The 20,487-nt window shown below is 40.4% G+C and overlaps 1 protein-coding gene across 2 annotated transcripts in view; it reads right to left on the reverse strand.

Annotated features, from left to right (window-relative positions):
• Positions 1-20,487, reverse strand: part of KDM4C (lysine demethylase 4C) — a 308,354-nt gene that overhangs the window by 42,389 nt on the left and 245,478 nt on the right. For both annotated transcript variants that reach the window (XM_016214253.2, XM_087822671.1), the window contains one exon: positions 10,591-10,776. In XM_016214253.2, coding sequence (XP_016069739.2) covers positions 10,591-10,776 — 186 coding nt within the window. The remainder of the gene's footprint in view (positions 1-10,590; positions 10,777-20,487) is intronic.

The raw sequence follows: 20,487 nt of genomic DNA on the forward strand, positions 1-20,487 counted from the left end.
CAAGAAAGCTAATCTCTCTCTGCCAGTCTATCTAGTGTAATTAAATACATGTATGTGCCTAGCACTGTGCTTGAAAGAGAGGTGTGTGGGGTTCCTGTGAAGGCAGGGAAGAAAAGAAAAGAACTGAGAGGCTCTGTAGCTGTCACCCCTTCTTTACCAGTCTCTTGCCTATAGTCCTCCTGTTTTCTTAGATATCACCAAGGGTCATCTCTATAGTCCCTACAGCCTCAGCAAAAGCCACTTCTCAGTCTCCAGTAAGGATGCTGTTTTTTACTCCAAATGTGATAAAGAAATGTGATAACAGAATTTAAGGTACTCTAATGAACAAAATAAACTGATGAACAAAACAGAACCAGAAGCATGGATACACGGAACAGACTGACAAATGTCAGAGGGGAGGTGGGGGAGGGGAACTGGATGAAAGAAAGTGAAGAGACTGGCCAAAGAACCTATATGCATAGCCCATGGACACAGACAACAGTGTGGTGATGGCCAGAGGGGTGGGCGGGAAAGGGGGGAACTGGGTAGAGGTGGGCAAAGCAGGGGGGAAATAGAGGATACCTGTAATAGTGTCAATAATAAAAATTTAAAAAATTAAAATAAAATAAAGATTAAAACAGAAAAGTTGTTGAATACAAGAGTTTGCAAATTCTGTGTTTCCTTCTAATTCCTCAGAAATGTACAGGGAAAGGCAGACACACTTGACTGGAAGTCCTATCTACTACTCAAGGAGGAAAAACAATGGGTAAAACAACTCCGGAGGATATCCAAGGCCCACAAAGAGGGTTTCACTTTTTCCTGCCTCCTGCCCAAGCAAAAGCCGAGTGCTAGGTCACCCCAGAAATAACTGTAAGAACGTTTTACTGAAAAATGTAGAAATAGGAATTTCTTATGTTTCTTTGGATACCACTCTGTGTAAGCTCACTGACCCACTATACCTTCTTGTGGGACAAGACGACAGTGAGAATGCATAATATCTCACAATGAAAACAAGCCAACTTCAGATAAGGAAAGGTCAAGAAACTGCCCGTTTTGCCAGAAAAGGAAAGAAGGATTGAACTGCATGTAGGAAATGTGTCCGAGCCCAGGATGGCCACCAACATTCTGTAGAAGGGCAGAACAAAGGAACTGGGATATCCCGGGCTGGCTGGCTTCCTGCCAACAGGCCTCCAGAGGCCTTTCTAATTAATCCAGAGTTATATACATCATCTTTGTTGAGCATGGACATGTAATGTTGACCTAGAGAATGGCCTTTTAGATAAAAATGTTGGAACTTATTAAATTGCCTTTTCTATTGCTTGTAGTTAACAATCTTAAAAAGTTATACTTCCAGTACATTTTGTCAGTATCTATGGATTTCATTATGACTATGGCATCTAATTACTGTTTTCTACCTGAAGGAATTGAAAATCCTGCTTCTTATGCTTTACAAGATGTTGGAATGTCAAATAACCTTTGCTGTTGCGTGTCTGTTGACACATTCCATTTATATTTCTCACTGTATTCATGGTGTTTGACTTCAATACCAATGTTAAAATATGGGATTAGTGTCACTACTTAATTTTCTTACCAAGCTATCAGACAATAACGCATGCCTTATTTTTTTTAAAAGAGTATAATTTGCTGAAAATCTTAAAACTTCCCGAGACCTAAGAATTATTAATGCTGTGAAAAAGTGAGCAAGCATTTTACATGGAAACACATCTTGCCTATGCAAAAAAAAATGTAACCAGATAAGTGGTCCTTGGAGCGGAAGACTTGGTTTCCCTCAGTATGTGTGGTCCTTGAACTTGCCAAGTATCAACTGTGCCTTGTAAATATTCCTCATGCAGTTGGCCCCTCACAGTGGAGCCCAAGGTCTGCTGGGTGGTTCCTGGCTCCACACGCACTTCGTGGTGGGATTAACAGAGCCAAGTGGGAAACACAACACTGCCATGTTTCTCCTGGGGATTCTGATATGTTTGCTCTTGTGATAAAAATCAAACACCTGCACCAAGATGCAGAATTTTCTTGAAATTTTTGTTTAAAAATCAGGATTAATTTGCAGTTTTACAAGGCCAGAATAAAAAGCTTAAGAACATAGTCTACATTTTGTATAATATATTACACATTTATATTATTATATCTATTATATTTATGTTATAATGTAATATAGTATACATTTAAAATATGTTCTTTTGCCCAACCAGATTAAAGGATAAGAAATTAGAGTCTGGTGAAAGACTATATTTAAAGGCAGAGATATTGTCCTGAGCCACCTGGGAACTGAGTGCTTTCTGCCCCCCAGATGGGTATGTGGCCTTGCTGACCCTGTATCTGACTCAAGAGCTGACACTTCCAGAAGGGAGGTGTAAATCCCTAATATAGACTAAAAGCAAGATAGCAAAATACAGCTTTCATTCAGATCCAGCAGCAGTCAACCCTGTACAGGCACTGCCAGAGCTGGAGAGTGCCTCCAGGGACTAGCAGGCAGGAGCAAAGCCCCCCCAAGGCACTCAGCCTCTGCTCTGCTGCAGGGTCTCCACGTCCTAATCAGTTTCTGTACTCTTGGCTGATTAAAATTGGAATGTGCAGTGGAGGCATCTGTTTTTCTCTTCCTACATATTAAACACCCCCCTGAAACACTTTAGCATCAGAAGTGGGCCTGGACCGCTGCAGCCGGTGCCCGAATGGGAACTGGTACAAAGACCCTTACCAAGAGGCCAAACTTTGATGGAAATCTGGAAAAGGGGGAAGGACAGGAAGGGAGGCTGAAGACGGCTCAATGGAGGCCAAAGAAACAACCTCTGGCCTGGGACTGTGAGGTCACTGCGGGGAATTTCTGGGGACAGTGTCAATGGAACTTTTCCTGCATGCCCCACAGCCAGGTCCTGTGACTGAACAGCAGGCCCAGCAGACAGCAGGATGGCCCGCAGTGAGACTCCCTGGCTCTCCCTAACTGCACTAGCTAAAAAGGCAAGAACTATGGGCCCCCAAAGGAAACTGAGCCCAGGGCATAGGGATGTGCTGCGGATTGACGCAAGTCCTGTTCTACTGACAGAAAGCATGGGGAGATAAGCTCTATACTCACTGACCTGCTGCCCTGCCTGTGGAAATGGCTACAGGAGGAGAAAAAAAATGAAAACAAGGTATTAGATAGAGTACAGAAGTTTGAAGTGGGATACACTTAATTATCTTAGAAAAATTAAGAAAAACACTGTCTTCACTGGTTTTACCTGATAAAGTGAGCAAGGGAACAACTGGTTCCAAATGTAAATATTCTAAAATGTCTGTGCTAAATATTTCTCCTCCCAGGTAAACCAGGCCTTAACTTTTTATCATCTGGGACAAATGGATTGAGATCTCAACAAAACATTTCTATTGATAAAAGGGTGAAGGATTTCTTCTCTTTTTTTGATGTATGTTTAATTTAAGATTGATCAGATTCAGGCCTGGGTTGCTATACTATTTCTTTTAAATCTTTGTTAAGAATTTTTTACCCCCAACCTTTGCTTTGATCAGAATTCTCTGTTTATCGGTGCAAATTCAGCAGGGTATTTGGGAAATAACTATGTAAAAGAAAACAAACCATATACAAATACTACAAGTACCAGATAAATATACACAAGTCTGAGCAGAGTGTAGCTGGTCATAACCAACTTTACTGAACAGAATGGAAGTCAGCACAATCCAAATTGTTGTAGGAAAGACAACCAACACCAAACAATTCCACTGCCAGTTAACCACAAAGCTGAGATCTGGAGACAGGAAGAGAATTTGTGGAAATGGCACCATTCATATCATTGTGAGATGAGTGTTCGCTAAATTCTGGTTCTCTTTCTTAAAAGGATGGAAGAGAAACTAAAAGGGGACAGATTCAAGCCATGGGATTGAGCTCTAAACTAAAGGAGGTAAAATAAAAAGGGAAAGAAGGAAGGATTCAACCCATAGCTGCATTTGACAGATCAACTCTGTTGAAGCCAAGGCAAGCTCACGGGCATTAGAAGGCCACACTGAAATCGGATAAAACACATGTGATTAGTTCTCAACTCTCTTGTTGTCTCTTAGAGACTTCCCTCCCTCTCCTTCCCCCCCACATCTGATTAATCACTAAGGCATGTGAGTCTGTCTCCAACAGGTCTCTAGAACCAAGGTGCTTCTCCCCACCCCTGACATGGCCACTTAGAAATCCAGTTCCCCTTCTCTTATCACCTGCACGAGGGCCTTGCCTCCTGACTAGCTTTCCTGCATCTACTCAGTCTCTTCTGCTCTGCAACCAGCCTTCACTCAGTCTCAAGAAAGAGAGTCCTACCACTCTCCTGCGCACACACACACCTCCTATGGTGGACCCCTGATGACACGATAAACAAGAACTTTCTTAAGTTTTGCTTAAAGTAGTGGCAAGAGTCATTGGAATGCCCTGAGGCACATGAATTAGAAGTCCAAGGAGCTGTGTCAGGTTGAGAAACCCTTGAAAGACAACTCAATAGCTTCTCCTGCCTGGTCTCAGCACTATCCCTCTGTGTGTGAGTGTGTATATGTGCGTGTGAGTGTGAGTGTGTGTGTGTGTGTGTGTGTGTGTGTGTGTATGTATGCACATTCGTATATGGGACAAGAGTTGGGTGGCTTATGTTTGCGCCCAATCAAGGGGTGAATCAGGTATCTGTGGACCTTGCTCCTGGGGGCGGGGGGTGCTCTTCCTCACCATGGCCCATCGCCTTTAGAAAAACTACATCTTCCAGCCAAACATTTTATCCCTAAAAATGGATCCTTGCTTTGCCAAGATCATTTCCCTAACTTGGAGAAAAAAAGAGGACTCTTTAATTTTAATTTTGGGACATATAAAAAAGTAGGGGAGTTCCACTGTACACAGCCGTCATTCTCTGATTACCTGATGGACTTCTCCAGCCACATCTTCCCTATCAGCTCTTTCCCTAATCCCTCCATAATACCAACATGTCCTAGACCCCACTATCATTTTGAATTTTCCAAACTTTCCAGATAAACGGGCCTTTGTAAAAGTTCATGCACAGATTCCCTCAACTTGGAACATCATTACAACTCTTGTCAACAAACTCATACTCTCCATTCAGAACCAGCACAAATGTTACCTCCTCTGTGAATTCTACCTGATTGCCCCCAAGAGAATTAGTGGCTTCCTTTTTTGGGCTCCCAAAACATTTTATTCGTATCTTCATTTAATCTATCTTATTATGGCAATAGACTATAGCAGCTAAGGGTCTTGGCTCTGAGTCAGGTTGCCTGGTTTTGAGTCTACACAGTTACAGTGTGAGAGAAGCATCAAGTTAGTCAACTGGTACCTGTCAAAAGATTAAATAACAAAGTATAACTAAGCAAAGCCCTACCTACTACTATAAATTAACCAATTACTGCCTGATTACAAAAACATAATCCTGTGGCCACCCATCATGGGTCACAATGTGATGAAACACAACATACACACCTATGGTGAAATGCAATTCTGGTTTTCAAACCCAAACGCCTACTGGAACTTCCTGGATTAAAAGTCATAAACCAGAGTCAGGGTAGACTTTGGTAAAAACAGACTTCTTAGAATTCTAGAAAGCTGAAGAGAGATATTTCTCAGGTACCCATTTACTTTCTTTCCTTTGTAGACTGTACGGTTTTGTCAACCTTGTTTCTGGCTTAAGAACTAGGACAGCTTCATATTTATAAACATTTTATTAAATGAAAAGCATGGATAATGTTTTCCTGAATGAGTCCCAAGTATAAATGCCTGTGGTAGAGCAAAAATACGTCTCCTATTTCAAGTCTGGCAGGACCCTACACACAGGCAACTGTGCGTGCTCCTTAAGGAAACAAGGTGCAGGGAAAAGGTTTGTTGTGATAGGTTGCATTCACTTCCACCCTTTGTGGTCAACCCAGTTCTGCTACATCTCCAAATCCTTGGCTAATTAAATGGAAATTTACAGCAGGAGTGAATGTTTGGGGTCCCTCTCTATCAACCCACAATAATCCGAAACACTGAGGACTCTTTATAATTAATGAATTCATATAAAATTATTGATTTTAAGAAATCAATGTACAAAATACATTTTGTCATGTATTTTGTCAATAACTGCTATAAAAGTAAAACAGGATATACAATATTTTTCTGTGATAAGAACTGCTATTCTAGGATTTAAAATTCAGAGGCCTTGATCCTCTATTGTTCCACATAGTGGTGAGGTGAGAGTAGTTTCTGCATACCAAAGAAAGGTTTTATTAAGTTAGTGATGACAGATATTCCCACCCCATTACCTCCCAAAGGTTTGCTCTCTAAACAAGCACAGATGAACCAGATGAGCTGCCTGTTCTGAGCCCTTCACCAGATCCGTGCACTGTGGGTGCCCCCTGTCCTGAGCCGGGCATAGAGATGGCAGGGGAGGAGTTCATGGGGCCTGCCTGGGGAGCTGATCTAAAAACAAAGCCTGGGAAAAAGCAATAGGTAAATGCTGAGCAAGGACTCAAGTTCTATTACTAAGATGAATGCCAGAGTAGAACATGAAGAATGGATAGAGGGGCAGAATTAAAAGAAACGAGAGAAACTTCCATAGGGCAAGGTACAAGAAACCAGCTTAATCACTACTTTCCATTATCCACACCAACCACACTGCCTTGAAATAAAGTGCACATGTAAAATATCTAACACACTTGACATAAAAGATGCTCAATAAATACTAGTTTTCTTTCTTCCCCACTAATCCCATTCCCTAGCATTAAAATTTTTCTAACAAATTTACACCAGGTAGCTTCTATGGATGGCCAAGTACTAGTTGCTGGAAACAAGACAAAATTCTAGTTAAAATAATATTCTAGTTAAATATAATCTAGTTAAAATAATGATGAACAACAACAAAAAACACAACACAAAATAGCAGGAAAAAGATTGACCACTAAGGTGTCTTCTCTATTTTGAATATTGTCTGTGTCCATATTAATAGCCACAACTTAGGAACTATGAAGGAAACTAATTTCTCAAATGTCATTTTTCCAAGAGAAGAGGGTATGAAGATAAAAACAATGTACCCCATATATGATACTGTATTAAACAGGCCATGATCATTGCAATGAATTGCATAAAGTGCAATGAGTGGCGCTCCTACACTGCATATATGGACTATTCTAATCTAATGCGAAGGTTTCCTGAAATAATTTGCTTAGGGGGAAAATCTGTGTATGCCATCTTCCTAATCTCCGTTTCCCTTGATGATTCAGCATCGCTTCCACTTGACACCTGTCTAGTTTACTCAGGTGTGAGGAGAAGGCCTCTGCAGGCAGTATATAATTTATGAGTAGCTCATTGTTTGGTTTAGAGCAGGAATATGTTTTCAAGGCTCCCAGTTTCAAAACCATTTTACTATTTATTTTGTTCTTTTCTTTTCCTTACAAGTATCTGTGCAACATTCTCATAAATAGGTTAGGAATACATCCAATGCAACCTTCAGAAACAGAGCCAGGAAATAGGTCACACTAGGTCATGGCAAAGGATGGTCAAGTACAACACTGCATACCCAAATACATGTTTCCAAACACAAATAGAACCTTACATTTGAAAGACAGCAGGTGCCAGTCAAAAAACATGTTTGACAAAAACACTGAAAAACACATACTAAAATTTAGATTAAAATGACAGGGATTAGCTGTGCACTTTCTGTTACATACTCCTTTCTACCTTTAAAAATTTGAAAGCTATCTATTTTTTCAAATAGTATCTTTTTAAGTACAGAATGTGCTTACTGTTTAATGAAAGAGTACATGATAAATCAGATGAAGTTTTTATAACATTATGCACCATTATATTTTACACTCAAAGTTCAATAATGTTGAATAAGATAGTATATTTAAAATAATTTGTGGCATGAAAGAAAGAGTATAATTTGCATTAAAATGATCTTTTTGATGCAAAATGCAAATAATTGGGAGAAACAAATAAAAAAGGGAAACAAAAACTCCAAAGTGAGTAAAAGTGGAGATCCTATTAAAGTAACTATAACTTATACTTCATTTCACCTACATTGTATAAGCATCCTCTAGTCTGGAAAAAGACAGGGTTAGCCTGCCAACTTAGCTTGATGTTAATAGTACTCACAGCTATGATTCAGCAATTGCTCATTACTCTCAAATACCCAAGGCGTGGCTGTGAACATAGACAGCTACAGTTCTGACTCTAGGGAGAATATCCCCTAGCACTCACAGTTTACACAAAGAGAATCTAAACTTCTTTATGCTTGAAAAGGAAAGAACATTGAATGCAATAGGGGCAATCACAATGCTCCTCACCAGAGCTGCTGTCGAACATTCTGGGGAGGAATCCATACTTGGAGTCTAACTGAAGAATACTGGATAAATAAGAGTTAACAGGAATATAGTTTCAGAAATCCTGTGCTCATAGTGCTTCCCGCTAGAGCACTTTGCGAAGGCAACTTACAAACGTTAAAATGTTTCCCTCATAAGAGAAAGTGCCATATGTAATGTTATAAATTATGGGATGTTTTCCCTACCCTTACAAAGCATACCAAGCTGAAAGGGAAGAACAGAGAAGAGTAGTTTCTAAATCACCTCAAAATCAAATATTTTCATTTTCATCATCATTTATGAAACATTAGCGACATAAACCTGACTGAACCACACACTGAATCACACTTCAGAGGAACGAGGTCCTGATTACACACCTGGATCTCTTTAATAGTAATGTCAATACAATCATCAGTAACCACAGAACTTTCGAATATTAAAATGGCAATGTGTGATCCCAAGCACAGATGAACACCTCTAGCACCATTCGAGGTTTGGAGTTTGGAATTCATTCACATTCCAGCACCCGCTGCTCATTAACTGAATCTATTTGGGCAAGAAAGTGAACCTTCTCTGAATTTAGTTTTCTTATCCTTGAAAGCAGGGGTACTACTCATGTGTCTCAGTTCACACAGGATTTTCAGCAACAAAGCCAGCAGTAGTAGTCATCATCATAAAAGAAGAAAGCAGTGATACAGCCTTTATTTTTCTGAGGGCTTACTCTGTGCTGTGGACTAAAAGCACATGGTGAGGCAGGCATGCCACTGTTTGTATAGGAGGAAGCTGAGGTGCAGAGATAGGAACTTGCTCAAGGCTACATATGTGTCACCACTGGCAGAATCCAAGTGTGAGCACCAACTACTCTGACTCCAGGGGTCATGACCTCATTCACATCTCAAAATGCATCCCCCCATGACATCTAATGAGGTAATGCTACTGAATGAACATTGTAAATAGCAAAGCACCAGAGCGATGCAATGTGTTAATGCTGTAACATTTTTAAAGTTGCTGAAATGTATTTTCTGCTGAATACATACTTCTATTCTTAGCAAGAGTCCATGAACTCAAGGAACTAAAGAAAAAGCACAAATAAATATGCTACTTGAGACCTAAAACAATGGAAAATATGGAAAATAACTTTACAATAGATGGGACAGTTGGTGATGTCACTTTGTACATTTGCATATTCACACACAATCGCACAGAGTTCCAACTCACAAATATCAAGTGTCTCTCAAAACGCCCATGGAAGTTGCCGGAATCATTAAAAAGCTGCAAGACTTGTTGTGTATGGGTCATGGCTCCCCAAGCCCATACTGACAACTTGGGAGGCTGCTCACAGGAGGTTATTAGAGACATAGGACAAGCATGTTAGGCTGCAAATAGTCTGTGGCCAAGCCTCCCAGGGATAACAAAGGACAGCAAGCTAGTGAAGCTGAGCTTCAATACAATGCTTTCGCCTCCTCACTGACAACCAAAAACAATTACTGTGAATTGGAAAGATAACAAAAGCATAGCAACTATCTCTACACTGTCATAACATTTCTAAACATTTAAAACAGAGGAAAGATTCCATTCACCCAGGACAGGTAAACTAAATTATAGTTAAATTCACATGCTATTTGGTTGCAAACACTCTTTCCCCAGAAATAGGTACAGTCCTGAGTGAGATGGTCAGGTAGAAAAAATTGATCTCTATACTTCTCTTCAACATTACTGCTTTTCTGAGACTGCCCTCATCCCTCCCAGGGCCTCCATGCTTCGCCTACTTTATTCAATCACGAACAAGAAGGTCCCCAACATGCACGACCACCTCCTCTTGCTTTACTATGTTGCTCTCTTTGCTTCTTCTAGAAGGGATGAACTACAACCCCAAGGCCAGACTGTACAGTTGTATAGATTAGGCACTGCATAATCTCAGGTGTAGCTTTCACGTCACTCTCTCCCAGAAATGATCTCACCCTCACCCTGGACACTGCAGTGCACAGTCTATATAACCACACTCAGCAGCCCTTATACAAATCCAAAACCAAAACAGGCATAACACATTTTTTGCATTCATCTGTTCATTCACTCATTCAGCTCAATAAATCTGTATATGTCTAACATGCTCCAGACACTGATTGGTCCTGGGCAAATATAATAATAATATTGCATAATCCCTGCCCTCAAGAAACCCACACCTCAAGTCCAGAAATGTCAACAATGAGTAACATTACAGAGTAGAGTATGCTGGCCCAGGAAAAAATTCATATACAGTCTCAGCATCAGGGAAGGAAGAGCAGGCCTTACCACATTTGGGTTTGCCTTATGTCGAAAGCATGTGATGTTCACCACATATGGCCAATCGTCAGGCTCCATCAGCACCCCGGCGGCATGAGCACATGTGACATGGAAGGAGGCCGGGCAGCGGCCGTAAGAACACTGGATGCAGGCTCCAGAGACCTTCTTAACCCGGTGTCTGCAGAAGATGCATTTCTGGAGGGTTAAAACAAAGAAGGGCATCAATTCAAACTCTGTAACTCAGCCAATTTCCACACTTGAGAGAATAATACCTATTAGAGATGAAGAAAACTCATTACATCAACAAGTCGTGACCCTCCAGGGGCCCAAGTAGTGATAGCAACTGTGGCAATATAAGCTGTACACTTTCAAGAAAACATACTGCTATGGTCACACACTTCCAGGCATATGTTGAAATACTTCTTGTAGTTAGGAAAAGCCAAGCCTTTCGTACATGGTTCTCCAGGCACAGAGCTGAGGAAAAGGCCCAAGAGTGCACCCATGAATGCTGAAGCTACTTCTTTTATTTCCTGCATGGCAGGCCTTTCTGTACATCCAGAGAGAGAATGTAGGTTTGGAGCACAGGCACACACTCGCCTAAATTAGATGAGGTCTTCAAAAGTACTCAAATAGCACACAGATGGACTAAGTTTTCCATTTGCAAGAAAATGTAAAAGTGTTAAATGGTCCAATGTGAAAACTAGTGGTTCAATTGTTTAATAATCCAAATCTGAACCCTTCATGACTGACAAAAATGTACCTCCCAAAGTGAGAGAATTGAAAATCATCCCAAAGGGCATAATTTTGTTGAGTATCTATAGCTGACTATGCCTGGGGAAGAGAGAATGAAAATAAAAACAGCAATAATGATTACTACAATCTGAAAATTAAATTGCATACAATTAGCACTAAACATCATCAGTGCAATTGTTATGAGAGATGGGAAAAATAAAACAGCTTCACTAAATATAAGATTTGTGAACTAATACTTGGGTTGGGGGGAAATGGTTGTAGAACAACATAGGTTAGGTTCAGAAAAAGAAACAGAATGATCAAAAAGCTCAACTTTTCATTCCTAAGGATAAAAAGGTCTACAATCTGATCAAAAGCCGCTGTAACTGCTCTTCTTTTATAGGTACATTTTCCTTCCTGGGACAAAAAAAAAAAGGTACTTAAATTCAATGCCTTTTGGGGGCTGTAATATTTTATCACAGAGCTGCAAGAATCGATGTGCACTTATCTTCTAACTCTTCTTTGCCTTCACATCTAATCAGCCACTTCAGTCTTACAGATTCTGCACCTTAATCTTGCTCTGATCTCTCCCTGCGCATCTATACCAACTGCCACTGCCTCTGCCTCTGCCCATGTTGTCTTGCCCAGCATAGTAATGGCCTCCTAACTGATCTCTCCCTCTTCTATTTCATTCCATTTCAATTCATCTTCTCCAGACCTGCCAGAGTGATGTCTTTACAACATAAATCCTATGTTACCCCCTGTTTAACGTTCTTCAATGGCTTCTCCTTATCTCTAAGACATTCTAGAAAAAAAGGAACAGCATGAGATGGAAGAGGAAAGCTTACAAAAGGCCCTTCATGGCCCGTCTCAGCAGTATTATCTCTCACTAGTCCCCATAAGGGTCCTACATCCCAGGCATTTATCTGATCCTCCCATACATCTGGATTTAATGTACAATTAAACATTTTTAAGTGGGGGAGTGATAAGTATGTGGCTTAGCTAATTAAGAAATTACAGAAAGGGAGAGAGAGCATACCATAGAACTAAAAAAGACCCATTATAATCTGAATAAAAGCATTATTTAGCATCTTATCTTGGTATCTTTTCGGTGTTAGTTTCAATACGTTCTTGGTAATTCTTGGTACGTTGATATCTTTTTGACAGATCTAATCATCTGAAATGGGATGACAGATATAATAGCAAAACTCATATCAGGAGCCCCAAGCATAATCAGACAATCTTTCAAGAGGTCAGCATTTGAATAAGTTCAGATATTAACAGATGTATCAAATGAGAACTTGTTTCCTACTTTCCTAATTAAACAGGATTTTTTAAGAGTATTATGACTTAACTAATTAACGAGTTAGTAACTCTCAGCCTCCTCCACCATTAACTTCTTCATTAAACAGAGGCCCTCCAGAAAGGGTGAAGGAGACAGAAAGAATACACTTAAGCCCAGGAGGATTCGATCCTTGGAATCTATTAAGGGAAGTGCCCTCCTTTCCAAGGAAGACCAGAGGTGGTCACTTCTAAGGATAAAATCAGTGTGTCGCAAGAACTTTTAAAACATGCAATACCTGACTATTTAGTCAGGGGCACTGACCTCCTTTCCCTTAGATTGTCAAATAAAAAAAAAGACAACAGCCAATGCAACAGCAGCTATTCAGTGTGAATGAATCAAAATTATACCTACTTTTTTGTCAGATCAGCAAAAAATATTTTTGGTGTGCCAAGGAATTTTAGTAATTAGTTTATGTGTGCCATGAGATGAAAAAGGTTGAAAATTGCTACTACAGACTACTGTAACACAATGCTTTGGAAGATGTTTATTCACAAAGTTGAGAAGTTTGACTAAAACATCAAATAGATTCCTGCTGAGATACAGAACTATACAAAACCCAGCAGGGAAGCCAGTCTGTATCCTGCGGTATAGTCTCTCAGCTGATGTTGATAGGCTGTGTGACTTTAAGCAAAAGGGTGAATAATGAAACCAATTTTACCATAGGCTAATAGATATAAATAAGAGTTAAATTCTTACAGCATCTCATCAATATTACAAAGAAACGACTTTGAATGATACTACTTCTTATTTTAGGGCTTGCTGTATTTCCAAACCCATTTCACTTACTACTAAACCAGTTTTCTCCCCTGGCTGAAGCATCTGTGGCAATTTGACAGCTACACATGTCTGGGCTACAGAGTTTAATTCAGTAAGGCAAAGAGTAGGACAAATAAGACAATTCTCAAGAATGTTACAGTAGAATAAGTGCTGTGAAAGAATTAATGACAAAGCACTATATGGAACAACAATGACTGCTGCGATGTGTTATGCTTAGGGGCAACATTGGGAAGAAGGCTTTAAAGAAACACAATGACTGCCTGGCTGATGTGGCTCAGTGGTTGAGCATCAACCCATGATCAAAGAGATCACGGTTCGATTCCCGGTCAGGGCACATGCCTGGGTTGCGGGCTCGATTCCCAGTCGGGGGCATGCAGGAGGCAACCAATCAATGATTCTCTCCATCACTGATGTTTCTATCTCTCTCTCCCTCTCCCTTCCTCTCTCTGAAATCAATAAAAACATATTTAATTAAAAAAAAAAGAAAGAAACACAATGACTGACTGGATCAAGACAGTGGGCTCAGTCAGCCCCAGCTACCATCCCTCTAGTCCCAAACCCTAAATAAAGATATAGGAAAAAGAATGAAACCATAACAGCACTAATAAGAAAGGGTGTAGCAGATCCCCAGCAAAAAGCTATTAGTGGGTATCTATGAGGGGGCAGTTCTGGCAAAACCAATGTCAAGAGTGGGTGCGAATGTGTAAAAGACAAACTACCTGTCGGGCCAGCCCTATGTACCACCCTGCCTCTAATCATCAGCATGTGAAATAACCTGATTTGATCTGAATCCAAGTCCCATGGACCCATCATTCAACAAGAGAAGTGGGTTTTCATTGGGTTGAGGAAAGAACAAGTGCACCCAAGATGTGCCACAAAATACCAAAAGATACTTTAAAAACCACAAACATTTGAGGAAAACCAATGCCATTGAAGAGAGGTGCCATAATTAATAAACAGAAGAATTTCTGACTTAAGGAGTCAGGTAAGTAGAAACAGAAGAGGAATTTGAAAGAGGTATATAGAGATTATGATAGAGATTCTAAATTATGATAGAGATTCTAAATATGCCCCACCAATTTTAAAAAACAGAAACAACTACACAGGTACCTCTAAGAATTTAAAAATATTATTATGAAAACCAATCAAGATGTGAATATTGGAATGGATCCCACTGAACATCAAATTAACAACTGGAAGATGGGGCCTAGAGATTGTATAGGACATAAAAGAAAATATCAAAAAGAAGAAAAATGGAACACAAATGCTACACCATATGCAGAAGCAATCCAAATGTTCATTCCTTCTAAAAGGAATTCTAGATGAACAGAAAAAGAGAAAATAACAGAAAATTCTGAGACCTGAAAAAGGCCTAACATGTAAGATTAATTTTTTAAAAATCACCTAAATGCATCCTAGACACATCTTAGACCTCCAAATAAAAAGAGAAAATCCCAAAACCTTCCAGAGAAGAGAAAAATCAGCTTACCATCAGATCTCTAATCTGCAACAGTGAATGCTAAAAGACCAATGTCTTCCAGCTTCTAAAGGAAAACTAAATTTGGTCTATATCCAGTCTAATTATCATTCAAATGTGAGGGCAAACATAAAGATTTTTTCTTTTCACCATTCAAGGATCAGAAGTATGAATGAAGAAGTAAAAAAGCATCCAAAATGCTAAATATGTAGATAAATCGAAACGAATATTGACTTCATAAGCAATAATAGTAATTTATGTCTCTGGATTTTAAATATAGAGAAAATTTAAATAGATGACAATAGTAGCATATAAGGAGAAAGTGGTAAAAGTGAAGTTTTAAATGTTCAAACATTCTTGAATTGTCTGGGAAAAGGGTAAAAGTACCAATTAACTAATCTTGTGAGAAAAAAAACAGTAAGAAAAAATAAAAGGAAATAGAAACAGAACAACAATGAGCAAAAAGAAAGCACATTATAAATTAGTAGAACTAAGACCAAATATATTAGAAATTATGTGAAGTGTAAAAAGACTAAACTTTATCTTATAGACCAGGGTTAGCAAACTTTTTCTTAAAGTACCAGATAATAAATAAATATTTTAGGCTTATGTGCCATACAGTCCCAGCTGCAAATACTCAATTCTGCCATTGTAGTATAAAAGAAGCCACAGATAATCCACAAATGATGGGTATAACTATGTTCTAATAAAACTTTATTTACAACATCAAGCACATGCCTTAGTTTGTGGCCCCTGCTATAGCCCAGGGGCACATATTTGAAGTTAGTAAGCTATGAAGTGATAGAAAATGAGTATTTAGGAAATTAGGTCATTCTAGCAGCAAGGTAGATAAAGGACAGACTATGAGAAAAAAACCCCACAAACTATAAGGAAGTGTGGATGAAGGGGCCCCATGCTAAACCTGAGAAGCTCAGGGGAGGCCTGCATGGTGGCCTTACAAAATCAGAGACCTAAAGTAACCACATAGGATGGTCTGAAATTAAAACTTCCTAATTAAAAGAAAGCACGACAGGTAGTCATGTCCTAGGCCAGTATCTTCCTCGACAAAGGTCAGTCTTTACCTTAAGTGAGCCTATTGTCCTTTTGGCATCTACTATAACATACCTTTGGAATGTTAGAGTAAATCCCCTTTTTCCAGACCCCTTAGGGTACAGTCTCCCATTAGAAATGAAACCCTCACTGTTATCTTGTTGCCCAAATACCATCTCAGTGTGCTGCAATGTAAAATAGTATTTTGTCTCTTCATTTTACTCTTTATCCAATCTCAGAGATTCCCCTGCTTCCCTCCCCACCCCCTCACCCCACGCCTTCCTAATCTACCACCAATGAATTTCATGTAATCCTCCTTACACCTCACCTCCTCCTTTGATTGTAACATTTATTAAATAAACTGCAAAACTGCCATTCTCCAGAGCATATTCTCAATCCACTGAGATTTTGCTTAAATTGTAATCAGTTTGGCTCAAATAAACTCATTAAAATTCTCTACAGGTTTGCATATTTCTTACATTGACAGGAGCCATAGAAACAGAGACAAAGGATGGTGAGTAGTGGGCTAGAGAAGTGGCTATTAGGAGGAAGGTAAATTTTGAGTGTGTTTTACTCATTACTCATTGACAGAGATTCTATATCTTCCTCTAAATAGAACTACTCTATTTAGCTCAAGGTCAGGGTTGGACATTCTGTCTTCTGTGGGAAAGAACCTCTCTAGCAGCTGCCTAAGTCTAAAAATGGATGAGGGTAGATGACGCCAGTTTCTAGCGGGATGGGCATAGAGGGGAGCTGGTGGACAGTGAGATTATTGGGCATTTAAATGCAGGGAAGATTCAGAAAGACAGGACCATTCTTCCTACAGTTTAATGGGGTGCCAGTGAAAGGGATGAGAAGACAATTTCTGGACAACAATTAATAAAGGAGGTTTGAGAAGTCAAATGAGGCAGTCTAGAGAACCATCACGCTGGGTGCTTTACACAAAGTCAAGGAGAGGCTGACATCCAGGGAGACGAACATAGCACACCAGGAAAGTGCTGACACAGATGACACTAAGAGTGACTTTAAAGTGTTGTTCACCTTTATGGTTTCCCAGTAAGGATGCCCAAGACATAGCAGCTGCTCAGTCAATGTTTGCTGAATTATACTGAATCCAGTCAAGACTTTTTGTCAAGTTATGGACCTCTCCTTTATTTTCTCAACAGTGAAAAAAGACGTCTCATTATATAACTATGCCACAGGGATGTTAGAGCACTTTGGAATACCTGGGAAGCCTTTTTAACACACAGATTGCTGGCACCACCCCCAGAGCTTCTGAAGGGGAGGGGGCAGCAGCATTTCTAACAAGTTCCCAGTGATGCTGAGGATGTTGACCCAGGGGTCAGTCACACTTGGAGAACTACTGGGTTAGAGAGTGAAAGGGTTAAAAGGTATCTATTACTGAGAGTCTCCATAGTATAAGGGAATTCAGGAAGTACAATATTTTTCATCTCTTCTTCTGTGTCAAGGGCTGAGAGAATCCTCAGGCGAGTATGATTTATAGGGCACTGTACTTTCTTGGAGGACTGGATTTCCATACTCATTCCAATGGCATAGGCCATTAAGGCTCCTAATGGATTGAGGAATTAATGAAGTATCTGGCAATGAGGCTTTGTGTATCATTAGGTTCCTTCAGCATACAGTCTGGCAAAGGGCATCAAGAAATGATGAGCTGTGAAGGAGTTGGAGGTTCAAAGCACGTCCCCTTCCCTTTTTTTTCTTTTAATATGATTTGTAGTATAATTTTATTGTTGTTTTGCCAATTTTATGATTCCTTTTTTCTTCCATAAATAGGTAGGTAATTCCAAAACAGGCACAAATGCTTTTTATTTTAATTAGTGCTTCCCTATCAGACAAATAACAAGCTAATGATAATGACATATTAGCTAATTCCTTTTTCCTTTTGCTCTCCAAAGACACTTCCCCCCCAAGCACTACACAGCAAGCTAACATTCCCAACACAAAACAGGGAATAATGCTGGACTCAATGAATGCCACTGTTCTTGTGGGCAAGTCAGAGGATTGAGGCTGAAAGTTTAACTCTGCTCCAAGTCTTTAATGCAGGTTTTAAAGCAGAATCTTTTTTTTTAACTCAAAAAATTTATGCTCTGCTCATTAGTATCATTAAGTCAATCACTCATGTGCCAGTATAGGCCAGTGCTGGGGGGACACTGATATGATACTGTTCTGAGTTCTACAGCAAGGAGCTTACCGTCTAGGGGAGAAAACAGACAATTTAGCTGAAGGTAAGCAGAATGCAACAGCTGTTATAAGAACAAGGTTCAGAAGGAGCAGAGAGAGGAGAAGATTGACACCAAGAGAAATCAGTTTGTCCAGGGAGCTAAAGAGCAGTTGGGGAGGGACAGAAAGGAGAACACCGAAAACCCACGTCCCTTGCCCTGCTGGTGTGGCTCAGTGGTTGAGCATCAACTCATGCACCAAGGGGTTGCTGGTTCAATTACAGGTCAGGACACAAACCTGGGTTGCAGGTTTGATCCCCATGTAGAGAGTGTGCAGGCGGCAGCCAACAGATGTTGCTCTCTCATCGATGTTTCTATCTCTCTCTTCTCTTCTCCTTTCCTTTCCTCTCTCTCTAAAAATCAGTAAAAAAGAAAACCTATGTCCAAAGTGGACTGATCCTGTAGGGTTTGGGCTGCTTTTGTGAGAGGCAACAATTAATATGTAGACTCATACCACGTTAGCCACATGGAACTGTTCAGATCTCAGCCATCGAATAGCAGACATGATGAAATGACACAGTAAAACTCAATCCTGAATATGCATCAGCTCACAACATAAGTCCTCTGTCTCTCCACTGCCCACCCCCAAGAAAAGTTATTTCTACACTTCAAGTTCAGAGCATTAAAATAAATGGCTCATGATGTCAAGTGTGTTGAATTAAATCCTTACTTATGATATGTATCAGAAGCCATTTATCTCATTGCCTTTTGTTTGCTGAGATTCACCCTGCAAAAGGTGAGAAGCTAAGAAAAAGTCAAGGAGCAGGCTGAAGAGGAAAGGGCGGAAGAATGAGCTCAGCCAGGCCAAGCGGCAGAGCTAGAAGAACGGGCAAGGTGGCAGGGGTCAGAGAGAGGCTGCACTTACTCAAAACAAGGCTAGAAAGTCATTATCAGCCCTGAGAACTGCTAAATAAGAATCACAAAAGAATGCCGGCACTGGAAAGGCCATAGCAGTTCAGACACAAACTGACAAATTAACAAATGACTCTTGAAATGTACTATGTGAAGAGCCCAATCACACTTCCTTTCATTTTGGATGAGCAGATGCACCACAGGGAAGACGATCAAAGAGGAATCTTTCTGGAAAAAACTTTTAATCCCAGCACTAGAACACTGACTGCACATAGCAGGTGCTCAATAAATAGCCATTGACTAAATGAATGATTGTTTCCTTACATAGTGTGTTAATTCATTCTTTCAGTCATTTTAATACTTATTAAATATCTTCTATATAAAAGGCATTATACAAAGTGTGAGGAGATACAAAAATAAACAATAAACAATCCATGTATTCAAGGAGCTTAATCTGGCATACAAAACTAGCTGTAACAAAAGCTGTGCAGTGGTAATTATAATAAGCAAGATAATGTGCTCCTGGACTTGGAAGGCGAGTTGGACTAGCTGAACAAAAGTGAGGCCAGCATGTGCACCGCGGCTAGTTCCCTGCCTCCACTCCAGCGTGTCCACCATTCTTCTCCTGAGAAGATCTATGGGAGGAAGAACTTCATGACCGTCAGCTAAGGACAAGGAAGCAGATATGATCTGCCAACAGCTCAGGGCACGTGGCAGGAGAGCTCAGGCAGGCAACCCATGCACCACTCAGAACAGAGGGCCAAGAGCATGAGTCACCAAGTCCAGGCACTGCTGGGTCAGTTCCATCGGTCTGGCTCCTGAGAACTCATAATAAAGTAAAATGGAGTTTCTCCAAAGTCAGAAGGTGCCTGTAATTCACTTCTTGGAGTTCAGAGTTGTGTGCAGTGTTTCTACCCCTGGTTAGACACGACCCTGGAGGGTGTTGGGGACATGCTGCTCACTGGCAGAGCCAGCAGTGGCAGGACACAGGATCTGCCACGTGGCTGGAGAAACTACCCAGCAGGGTTTTAGAGAACTAGGGAAGTCAGCAAGAGCAGGTGGACTGCGAGCTCACCTTGAAGAACGAGCAGGTATCAGCCAATGCACATGTGGTGGAATGAGGAGGGAGGAAAAACATTCTAGATGGTTTTAACAAAGCTCAGAGGTAGAAACCATGAGGCAAAATTGAGTTAAGAAGTGTGAGCACAGCTAAGGGATGACAGGCTAGAAAGGCAAGAGCTCAGGAGATCTTGGACAGTAGCATCCTGGCACAAATCTCACTTTTACTGGCCAGGGCGGAAGAATGATGGTGGCTTAGTAGTGGCAGCTAATTTTTAGGACTACTATTTTATTACAATTTTCTGAGTGGCTCAGGTTTCAACCTCAGGTAACCAAGGCACTCTCCAGAGCAGCCCACACAGAAAATCAGAATG

The sequence above is a fragment of the Miniopterus natalensis genome, chromosome 12, assembly GCF_054644295.1.
Source record: "Miniopterus natalensis isolate mMinNat1 chromosome 12, mMinNat1.hap1, whole genome shotgun sequence".
NCBI classification, from domain to species: domain Eukaryota; kingdom Metazoa; phylum Chordata; class Mammalia; order Chiroptera; family Miniopteridae; genus Miniopterus; species Miniopterus natalensis.